Source organism: Cryptotermes secundus, unplaced genomic scaffold (genome assembly GCF_002891405.2).
Source record: "Cryptotermes secundus unplaced genomic scaffold, Csec_1.0 scaffold1016, whole genome shotgun sequence".
In the NCBI taxonomy this organism is placed as follows: Eukaryota; Metazoa; Arthropoda; class Insecta; order Blattodea; family Kalotermitidae; genus Cryptotermes; species Cryptotermes secundus.
Window position 1 is genome coordinate 1,082,180 of NW_019724759.1, and position 10,485 is coordinate 1,092,664.

At 43.3% G+C, this 10,485-nt stretch overlaps 1 protein-coding gene and 1 non-coding gene across 2 annotated transcripts; one reads left to right on the forward strand and one right to left on the reverse strand.

Annotated features, from left to right (window-relative positions):
• Nucleotides 1-414: 414 nt before the first annotated feature.
• LOC111862984 (endocuticle structural glycoprotein SgAbd-4-like) lies at nt 415-8,312 on the reverse strand. Its single transcript, XM_023848888.2, has 4 exons — nt 7,893-8,312; nt 6,383-6,504; nt 3,125-3,295; nt 415-761 (listed from the first exon to the last, which is right to left on the reverse strand). The coding sequence occupies exons 1-4, from the start codon at nt 7,905-7,907 to the stop codon at nt 632-634; spliced, it is 438 nt and encodes a 145-aa protein (XP_023704656.1). The 5' UTR covers nt 7,908-8,312; the 3' UTR covers nt 415-631.
• LOC111863028 lies at nt 6,023-6,141 on the forward strand. The gene has a single exon (XR_002842531.1). It is a non-coding gene; the product is annotated as a 5S ribosomal RNA (ribosomal RNA).
• Nucleotides 8,313-10,485: the final 2,173 nt, after the last annotated feature.

The window sequence follows — 10,485 nt, forward strand, 5'->3', positions numbered from 1 at the left end:
AGAGAGTTTGTTATGTTTCCCGGAAACGCTGTTACCCACCAACAAGCGACACACAAAGAAGCCATAAAACTCTTACCTCGTGCTGCCAATTATTAGATTTAAGAAGAATTCAACACAATTATTTTTTACAACATTTTTAATTCACCCTTGGACAAATTTCGGAATTTTATTTTATATTCTGTCTAAAATATCTTTGAGGCTACGTCACACCATGAGTAGGCAACCTTACGGAAGAAAATTCCCTGTTTCTCCAACGAGATCTGCGACACGGCGATTTTGGTTCATGTATTGAAAACAGAGCACAATAATCTTATAATGACGTAAAATAGAACAGGCTGATCTATCTGAGGTCTCCATGATTTTCCTCAGGCCATCCAGATGAGTGCCGGTATAGTATCTCAATTACTCCAGTACCCTTTCCTCCCAAATCATTTCTAATTCATCAGCTATCCCATTCTCCAATGCTGTACAATCTCGAGATTTAAAGAGCCTTTAAATTATCCACAAAGAATGACGTAACGACTACGTCAGTATTGCTGACTCATCCTCAAAGATACTTCAGACACAGCATAGCCACTGACTGTGGCCAAATAAAGAAATGCAGTAAAATTGTAAAGGCGCTCAGACGTTTCTACTGAGGCGGTGGTTCTGATGTTGCGTCGGGAAGAACACTCAGCGCTCTTTGGATGGCGCCCGGTATGGGTGGAGGCGTCGGGAGGTGAGCGCCCTCGGGGTGAAAGCCTGTTTCGTCAGCAATAAACCTGGCAGAAACAAAAGCGGAACGAACATTACAGTGTTACGGCACACAGCAAGTAGACTGAAGCAGCCCCTATGCTCAATATGCATAGCTCCACTCATATTTAAGTCTTACTGAATCACTGGATTAAATGGAGTTGTTTCCACACAGCCACACATTTGACTAATGTTCGCTAGAATTCGCCATAAGCACTCGTGGAAGAGGAGCCTTGATGCTTGCACTAGATAGAGATAACTGTTTAGCTTCACACCCTGGCCATTATCCGCTAATGCACCTTGGATGCGAGGTTGAGTGTGACCTAGAGTCGGCCTCGACACTTTAAATGAAAGGTGTTGTGACGTGTATACCCATTGCTAGGTAAGACAAGTTAAATATTTCCTTCCTCAAATCGACAGATAAAAAGTAGGGCATTCATTGCTAGGCAACGATCAATAAACACGTCTCCTTAACAATAGAGGCTGGGTTTTCCGGGTAGTCCGTGCAAAATGGTTATAAGGAAGTTTACAGCATAACACAAGAGGAGTCGAAAGCGAAGAGTCGAATCTCTGGAGGCGAGCCTGCCAGGATATGAACTTTGGAGCAGCGGAATTGAACTGAGTCGAGTCTTCGGAATCGGCGGTTACAGAATAATGGCAAGGAAGGTTTTAGGCTGGGAAACGAGGACTTCATGTGTGATTTTAAATGATAGTGAGACTGCTAAAAATCCGTTGCCAGGATACGACTAGTGATGACTGAAAATTCTAGTGTGTGTAACATTGAACTGTAAAGTGTGTAAATCAGCGATAGCCATGTATTACTTGTAGTCCCGGGCTGTTAACGTATAAGGCACAATAAATCAAATTATCCGATCCAAACCCCGTCTGTAAGCCACCCTTACACGTGACAGTATATATCTACTTCCTCAGCAGAGAATCGAACCCCGATTCCTGCGTCCTCCAGACCGTAGCCTAGTCCCTATTCCTACTGAGCTATCCCAGCTTCACGGGTACACATCTGGTAATGACAGCCACTCCCGTGTTACATTAAGCTACTCTACAGTGCTGTGGCATCTGCAGTGGTTATTATGACCGACAGAGCTCTGACACGTCATCCACATTCCTGCCGTACCCCTCTGTGTTCAACATTCGTATTCATGAGATTCTTGTGAATAATTAACGTGACACCGTGTAGAGGAACGTTCATGTGTTCTCAAGGCCCTAGAAGTGTAAGGAAGACCGCGAGAGACATTGTAGGATCAGGAGTTAGAACCAGAGACACTCCCTCTCTTCATTACCTTGATCACAAAGAGTTTGAATTTATCTCTCGTCATAACAAGAGGAGATTTAACCCTGTCCATGCTACAGACATTTATACAGGGTGTCCTTTGACGTGCTATATCAAGTTAGGTTAGACAAGATGAGGTTAAGTCAGTTTTGAACAAGCAGTATTAAGTAAGTTTTGAGGTTTTCACGGCGATGACAATGAAGAAAGTTGTCTTCTGGGTTTGGGCACCGTGTATTCTTCGTTTTGGCCGACGTTTCGGAGGAACGTAGCGCCTCCATCTTCAGAGCAGTTGAATAGCTGCGGAGAGCAGTAGCTACTGCTCTCCGCAGCTATTCAACTGCTCTGAAGATGGAGGCGCTACGTTCCTCCGAAACGTCGGCCAAAACGAAGAATACACGGTGCCTAAACCCAGAAGACANTTAAATTATTCAGGACCTGTGCAATGCTCACTATTCTGGATGTTCATGAATGATTTTTTGAATGAATGTCAGTTTCCTATTTGTTACCGCACACCCAACAGGGAAATGCCCAAAGACATGAACTCCACTGCATAGGTTTTGCCAGATACTTACAGTAGCCAGGGCCATTAAGCTACGTACAAATAGTGAGGCAGAGTTCCTCATCCCCAATTTCATTTCTATTTCCAATTACACGAGCAATTTTAATATTATCCCCTTTTTAAAGTGTTAACGTCTGTGTATTAGCTCAATCAGTATAGCGACGGCTACGGGCTGGAAGTCCAAGATTCAATTCCCGGTACCGCAAGATTTTTTTTCTATTCGGAAACGTCCAGGCTGGCTCTGGGGCCCGAGAGGGGGGAGATATCCCCGGAGGTAAAGCGGTCGGGTCGTCAATCTCACCACTCACCTACATCTAATGCCAAGCTTAAGAATGGTGGAGCTATACCTCCACTCCCGGCCATATGTTTCCATGGCGTGGTGCTTAATTAATTAATTATTTAATTAAGCACGGGGACGAATTTGCCTCTTGCCTACGTGCACTGCGTTACTGGCAAGGAAAGCGACCATATCCGGGGTTCAGTCGGACATGCCACTTCTGCGTATTTCTTACGTTACTGCAGGATTATTCAGCACATGAACATACTTCAGGTTGATCGGGGTGCCATCTGGTGCAGTGTAGGAGAAAGACCCCTGAATAACTTGACTGTCTCCGTTGTCTTCCTCGTTCTTGTCTTCCCCTAGGCCGGCCCTCACGTCGATCGCCGGTTTCACGTATCCGGATTCTTCAACCTTGATGCCGTTGGATGCCTCGAAACTGCAATAGAAAATATACAGCATATGATATAAAGAAGGCGAAGTAACAGGCCATGGAGGCCCATAGGGTTGTGAGACGTCGAGGCTCCCACAATTTCTAGACAACTGGCTCACAGATGGCGGCGAGGTTGTCAGCCTTACTCGCTGGCCGGTCTTCCTTTAGCCTCAAGAAGATTCCTGGTACCTATTTCTGTCTGTGTATGTGTCGATCCCAGGCCCATAGTGTGGCTGGAAGGATTAGATAAATTGAAAAATTCAATGAACTCATCTGGAATCGCAACCGCGACCTTCCGGCTTGTAGCATAGTGCCTCAACCAACTACGCTACCGCGTGCCCCATACAAGGCGAAGTAGTAGCAGTAATATTAGTAGTAGTAGTAGTAGTAGTAGTAGTAGTAGTAGCAGTAATATTAGTAGTAGTAGTAGTAGTAGTAGTACCAATATTCCCCCTCATCCCTGCTTTGACGTAGTGGCGGGGCTTACGTAGTCGTATGTTCATCAGGGCTATGCTGGCGGTAGCGTAGCTACTGGTAGGGTCTCCTACCCCTGACAGGTCAAAGATGTTGATACAGACAAATGGGATACCCTGGTCCTCAAGGTTGGGGATTGGTCGTTGGGTTGACAATCCCGCCACATAAAGAACACTTAACTGTTGAGAAGCGTTTGACGTTGCAGCCGGACGGGAAAACCTAAAACGACCTAGCAAAATCGGGGACTTATAAATGGGACCCTTAATGTGCTGTCCCTATATAGGAGTGTGGCACTTTCAGAGGGTACCTGACGAGTAGGCAGACCTGTCATCAGGTGGCTGGAGTCAGTTGAAGAAGATCTGAAGACAATGGGCGCTAGAGATTGGAGACGAAAGTCACAGGATCGGGCCCAATGGATGACAATCGTAAAAGAAGCCAAGGTTCATCATGAACTGTAGCTCCCGCAGAAGAACAGATAGTAGTGGCAGCAGCAGCAGCAGCAGCAGTAGTAGTAGTAGTAGTAGTAGTAGTAGTAGTAGTAGTAGTATTAGTAGTAGTAAGAGCAAAAGAAGGGGAGTGGAAATAGCAGTGACTTAGCATGAATGAGGAATTAAAATGTAGTTTGCAGGCTTAGTAATTCCTCATTCATGTAAGCCAGTTTTTACCTGGAAATTCTGAACCCCACATTTAGTCTCTTGACCCCACATCGTTGTGTTTTAGCGGTTCATGCATATATACAGCATCCTACTTCGAGTAAATTCAGTCCCTGTTCTTTCCTTAGCCCTTTAAAGACGAAAATGTCTGTCGATTAAATTGCTGCTGGCCTTCGCCAGCACAGGCAACTTTGCCTGAGAACCTGAACATTCAGGAATTTAAGACACCAGCATAGCTACATCGTGGCGCTACCCTTTGACAGTAATGGGAACTAAGATTCACTTTCACTCTTACGTAGTTAGAAGTATTCTCACGCGGTGCTGACTATCGCTTCATTAGTCATGACCTTGAAGCAGTTGACAGAATACGATAATTCAATTCATTTGAAGAACGCAGATAATAGACATCAAAGGTTTTGTTCTTGGGGGAACAAATATTGTGTTACGCTTCGCTTTATGAAAACATAACACCGTACAACAAAACGAAATATTTTTCCTCCGCTTCAAAGGGAAACAGGAGCACTGAATGCGAGTAAGTTACTTCTGGAAGGCAGCATGTTTTTCCATACGGACATGCGTCTCTCAACCCTACACATTTGTAAGGATTTTGTCCAAATTCGGTAATTATAAGAGTTTATCCATCACAGGTCGATGTCAAGTGAATATGAACATTCCATCATAAAAATATTGGCTCCTCAGATGGGCTTCAAGGACAAAATGGCGATCTTGTCGGAAATGCCTGTAATGATTTTTATTAACTTGAGCAGTTTGTGGAGAATGCTGCTCAAAATAAAACTGTATGCATGACATCTTCACGAAATTACTCTGTGCGCAATAAGGGCCCAAATATCTGAGTATTGCGGACGTGTCCTAGATTTTATAATCAGCGACAATAAAATGGACTACCGAAGAACAATCGATCTTTTTTCGGAGGTAAGAGGAAACTTAGGTGGTTGGTGCACCGTGCTACAACCCGGACGGAGATATTGGATTTTTCAGTTGACATAATCCTTCTAGATGCACTATGGCCCTGGGATCGACTCAGCCTCTAACAGAAATGAGTACCAAGAATCTTGCTGTGGGTAAAGGGCGACCGGCGCATAAGGCTGACAACCTCACCGCCATCTGTGGGCTGATTATCTAGAACATTTGGGAGCCTTTAAGTCTCACAGCCCTATGGGTCTCCACGGTGTTACAGGGACAACTTCACTTTTTACCCATTACGCAACACAGCCAATGTCAGTCGAGAGTGAGAAAGTGTGTGCAATGTGTTTGAACTCTTTTTTATTTATTTTTTTTTATGGGTGAGGCAGAGTCAGTTGGTACTGCGGCCTCTAACGAACCTATCGTACCAACACCTGGTGGCAGTCAAGTATGGGGCATTAATGGAACGATAACTGGCCGAAGAAGACTGTGAAATGTATGGAGAAAAGCCTGCCCCATTGCCACTTCGTCCACTATTTATCCCCCATGGATCTTCCTGGGATTGTGACTTCCTCTGTTTCAGGTCCAAATATATTTCTAATCAATACGTTTGGATAATAGTAGAATCTTAAAATTCGGAATATCGTATTGAATTCGAGAACGCTCCGATCTCCTTAAATCAGCCAACGGCCACACCATGTTGAAAACACCGGTTCTCGTTCGATCACCGAAGTTAGGCAACAGTGGGCGTGGTTAGTACTTGGATGGGTGACCGCGTGGGAACACCACGTGCTGTTGGTATTCCTTTTAGATGACCGCGGCGCCTCGTGTTCGAGGTCAGGTCATGTGGGATTTTTGGACAAAGTGGCATTGGGGCAGTTTTTCTCCGAGTACTTCTGTTTCCCCTGTCAATTTTCGTTCCACCAAATTCCTCATACTCATCAATCATCCGGGGCTTGTACAATAGGTCCAGTAGTAGCTGACGTACCAAGTGGACCCTGTCTCACCCCACCCCACGAAACTTAAAAAAAAAACCACTCACCTATAGTTGAAGCTGCCGTCGGCGTTGACCACGGCGTTCTGGAAGATTATCTGGGCGGGTGTCGGCGCGACGGCGTCCTGCGGGGCCCCCAACGATGGACAGGCTAGCGCAGAAAGCACGAGCTGCAACAAAACCGTCTTGTCACGAGAGTTCTGGGGTGCTGCTGTACTAATAAGGGGCACAGCTTCATTTTCAACTTGCGTATTTGGCAAACACGTGGAAGTGTACGTTCGCAATAACTCCCGGGGGAAGGGTCCTTTTGACTACCTGATACTTGCTCAGCTAATCAAGAAATTGTCACTCGAAGATTTATTGCCGTGTCAGCAACATCCAGCCAGTGGTCTATTTCTGAGTCAGATGAATCCAGTCCATAATCGCCCATCCGCTTTCATTATGATCCATTTTAATATTACTTTTCCATCTACGCCTAGTTGTACTCAGTGGTCTCATTCCTTCCAGTTTCCTGGTCGAAATTTTAGATGCATCTCTCTCCTTTCTTATGCGTTCTACACACACTTTCCATTGCATCCTCATATATTTGATTATCCTAATAATATTGTCACGTGTTAGAGTGACTATAGGCGGAGTTTGGATTGGTGACTCGATTTATTGACCACTTACAAGTCATAACTACAACCCTACAACACGCACTTTACAAAATCACAAAACGTCTTTACGCATCATGACTGTATTTCTTGATACATCGTCTCTTCTATCTATCTTGCTCCTAATTGGAGCATAGGACATCCGTGAAACGCTTCGTTTCATTTCAGTTTCTTAATCTTAGAGAGTCGGTAGAATTCCTGAGACGGGGGATTAGCCCGTTGCAAGTCCGCTACCTACACAGGGCAACACAAACACTGAATAAAATCAGACATACATCCATGCCTTGAGTGGATTCGCACCCACGATCCCAGTGTTCAAGCAGCCGAAGACATTTCATGCCTTAAACCGCGAGGCAACTGCGATGGACTAGTGAATACTAAGCCTTGAAAATACAGTAACAGCTGTGTTATTAGTTGCTTGAATATTAACACTTCTGCGTTTTGCACACACAATGTATTTATACATTTCGTATTATTATGAGAACATGCAGCGGTACTTCCTTAAACTGCATTAACTGATTGGGCGGCGTAATGAAGACGTCACGTTTCCTGTGAGGTAGGAACTTAATGTTAAATGTCATTGCACTGCATGCTTCACATGCATGTCGACCAAATCAACTGTTTGAAGGGGCGTATGACGTTTGAACTTGAAACAGAATTTCATCAAGCAACTGCTTTGACATTTCGATAAACAAATAAAGTCACATACTTTTACGGAAAACGCCAACAATTTCGTTTCTGTCTCCCCTTAAAATATATTTGCGGGTATCCCATAAATATTAATAGAATGTTTTTGAAGACTTACATTGGTTTAAATAAATTATTTTGACCAATTTTCTGTAATAATATTTAAACACTTTGATACAAATTTTATGTCTATGTCTAAAACTCGATACAGTACTTACAGTTATTTCCCACATTATATGAGATTTACGTTTCTAAGCAATTGAACCGTGCACAAAATTTTCCAGCAGCAAATCTTCTCCGAGTAGAAGTTAAAACAATTTCGCGTGTACGTAATCTTAGATTTTCAAACAGAAATGCCCAGGTTTCTACTGGTACGTTTCGCTCAAGCCTGCAGTTTTTATACTTAGTCAATAACTCTTAGTGTTAACAAACCGGAGTGCTAACATATTCGACCTCAATACTCTCTTCGTCTTACACTGACGAGATCAAACATTGCACACGTAACATGTCAAACAAATGTAAAATGTTAACAAAGCATCAGAGTCTTCCTGTATCTCGAGTTGTCACTATTTTCCTGCTTCATAACGTGGAGAGCGGAGTGGTCACACTCCCGAGGACAAGGATCGCCACTTCAAATCGACCACTTAGTCTCGCCTACCTATTTTCCCTCTATCCAGGGATTGCGCATCATTGTCAGTGGTACCAACTTAGGCGCTGGCTAAGAAACTCGCTGGTGTCAGTAATTGAAGGTTGTGTTAGATTATATTAATACGTGGAACCACGTAGATAAATCAGTATTTCAGGAAACCTTAAATCTTTTTCGTAAGCTATGATATAAGTTGCTTTATGTATGGCCTCGACCAGTCGCGATTCTATGGGCCTCCGCGGCCTGTTACAGGGATTACAGGGCTTTATGTATCCAACACAGAGTCATATATTTTTGTAAGATACTTTATGTAAGTTATATTATGTATCAGCCACGAAGTCTTAATTATTTTAAGTAAATAACTTGTGTAATTTACTGTAAATATCCATCACAAAATCATATCTTAAACAAGGAACTTCATGTATTCACCACAAACATATAATTTCTTTTTTATGTGTATGATGGTTATTTATTGACGCTGTCATTATGGGGACCATGTATTATCAATGATAAGATAATTAATGAATGTGGAGCAGTTTGCTGGAATGAGAATTGGTTGGGGAAATAGAAGTCCTCAGAGGAACCTGACCCTTTTGCCAGAAATTCATTTTCGTGAAACATTCTATATAAGTTACTTAACCAATAGTCATAATTCTTTTTTCGAAAGGCACTTTATTTAATGTATTTTATGTATTCACCACAAAGCTATACCTGTCTTTCGTAAGGTACTTCAAGTTTCTTAACCACGAAACCATAATTCCTTTTCGTAAAATACTTTATATACTAATGACCGCCTTTGTGGTTTAGTGGTCAGAGTTCCTGGCTACAGATCCGGGTTCGATTCCCGGCGCTACCAGATTTTCTGAGAAGTAGTGGGTCTGGAACGGGGTCCCCTCAGTCACGTGAGGATAATTGAGGAGCTATTAACGGCCGTGGGGATTCGTTGCGCTGACCACGCGACACCCTCTATCCACTAAAGTTGGCACTAACTTCGTCGACATGCGGCGATCGCTCTGTCGGTATAGTTCGCTTGCGGACTAAAACCACAGAGTTTTATATAGTAATATTATGGGCCCCTGGGATTTTGATATTGTATAGCTCTCTGCAGAGACCCCAAAGTTGTGACGGAACGAGCTACTCCCATATTCACTTGAACAAAACTATTAAACATAAGCAGCAGTAGACAAGTCATGAAGTTCACCAGGATACAGGAGCAGCAAGGAAAGCCAGCATTGCTCCTTACAAGTAAGCAACTTGCTTCAGGTAGCGCAAACGTTGGGAGTCACTGTCTTCCTCATTGGTTATTACTGTTGTTCGATGTTAATGAACTTCGCAGTTCTTTCGCCATTTTCATTTGTCAATTCTATTTTTGTTCTTCCTTGGATCAAATGATTCAGATTTTTTTACAGCCTTTTGTTAAACTGTGTGTAAAATAATTTTGATGCCTCACCATCATCAGACAGTGATGCATACGTCATCTTTAAAAAGTCACTAGAATATGTAGGGTCTGAGGTTCTCACAGCGGTGGTTATGAAGAGTTTTATATTCTGGGGTATAAAGACGTGTAGCCCTTTGAAAGTCAACCGAAGTCTGTCTCTCTTCTTTCTCGGTTTATTCTTCGACCCTTAAGATGGAGGCGACGTGTTCCTCAGAGACGTCGGTTGGCTGTCAACGGACTACTTAGCGTTATATCGCAGTAGATAGAACTTCTTCTAGAATCTATTGTCAACATGAAATGGGAACCGTGTCGGAGATCTCGTTAGAGACACAGAGACTTTTCTTCAGTAAGGTTGCCTACACAACGTATGACGTAACCTCAGAGATGTTTCGAGCAGGCAGTAATATTGTTGCTGTGTGCTGGTTGTGACACAGAGCTCTGTAATCTGGAGCCATTATTTATTCGGAAAGGACACGATGAATATTGAGAGGTGTTTAGGGAAACGGTTGGGGCTTGCTGTAATGCCCTGTCGCAGCAAATTATTGGAGGGACTGAGAGAACCGAGAAAAGTAATCAGTACAGTCGTTCGTGACGGAATTTGCAACGTGTACTCCCATAAGTGTCTACAAACTTTCTCAGGCCAATTAAGCATCTTAAAAGTACACCGATCCGCTGCTAAAGAAAAGCAGGTCTTCCCACAAAGAGATGGACAGACGAATTCTTGGAC

Bases quoted from the DNA above. Each gene is read 5' to 3' on its own strand.
- LOC111862984 (XM_023848888.2), bottom strand. The intron at 3,296-6,382 runs GTGAGTGGTTTT...TTTCTATTGCAG, and splicing joins GACGGCAGCTTCAACTATAG to TTTCGAGGCATCCAACGGCA. The intron at 762-3,124 runs GTATGTTCATGT...TGTTTCTGCCAG, and splicing joins GGCACCCCGATCAACCTGAA to GTTTATTGCTGACGAAACAG.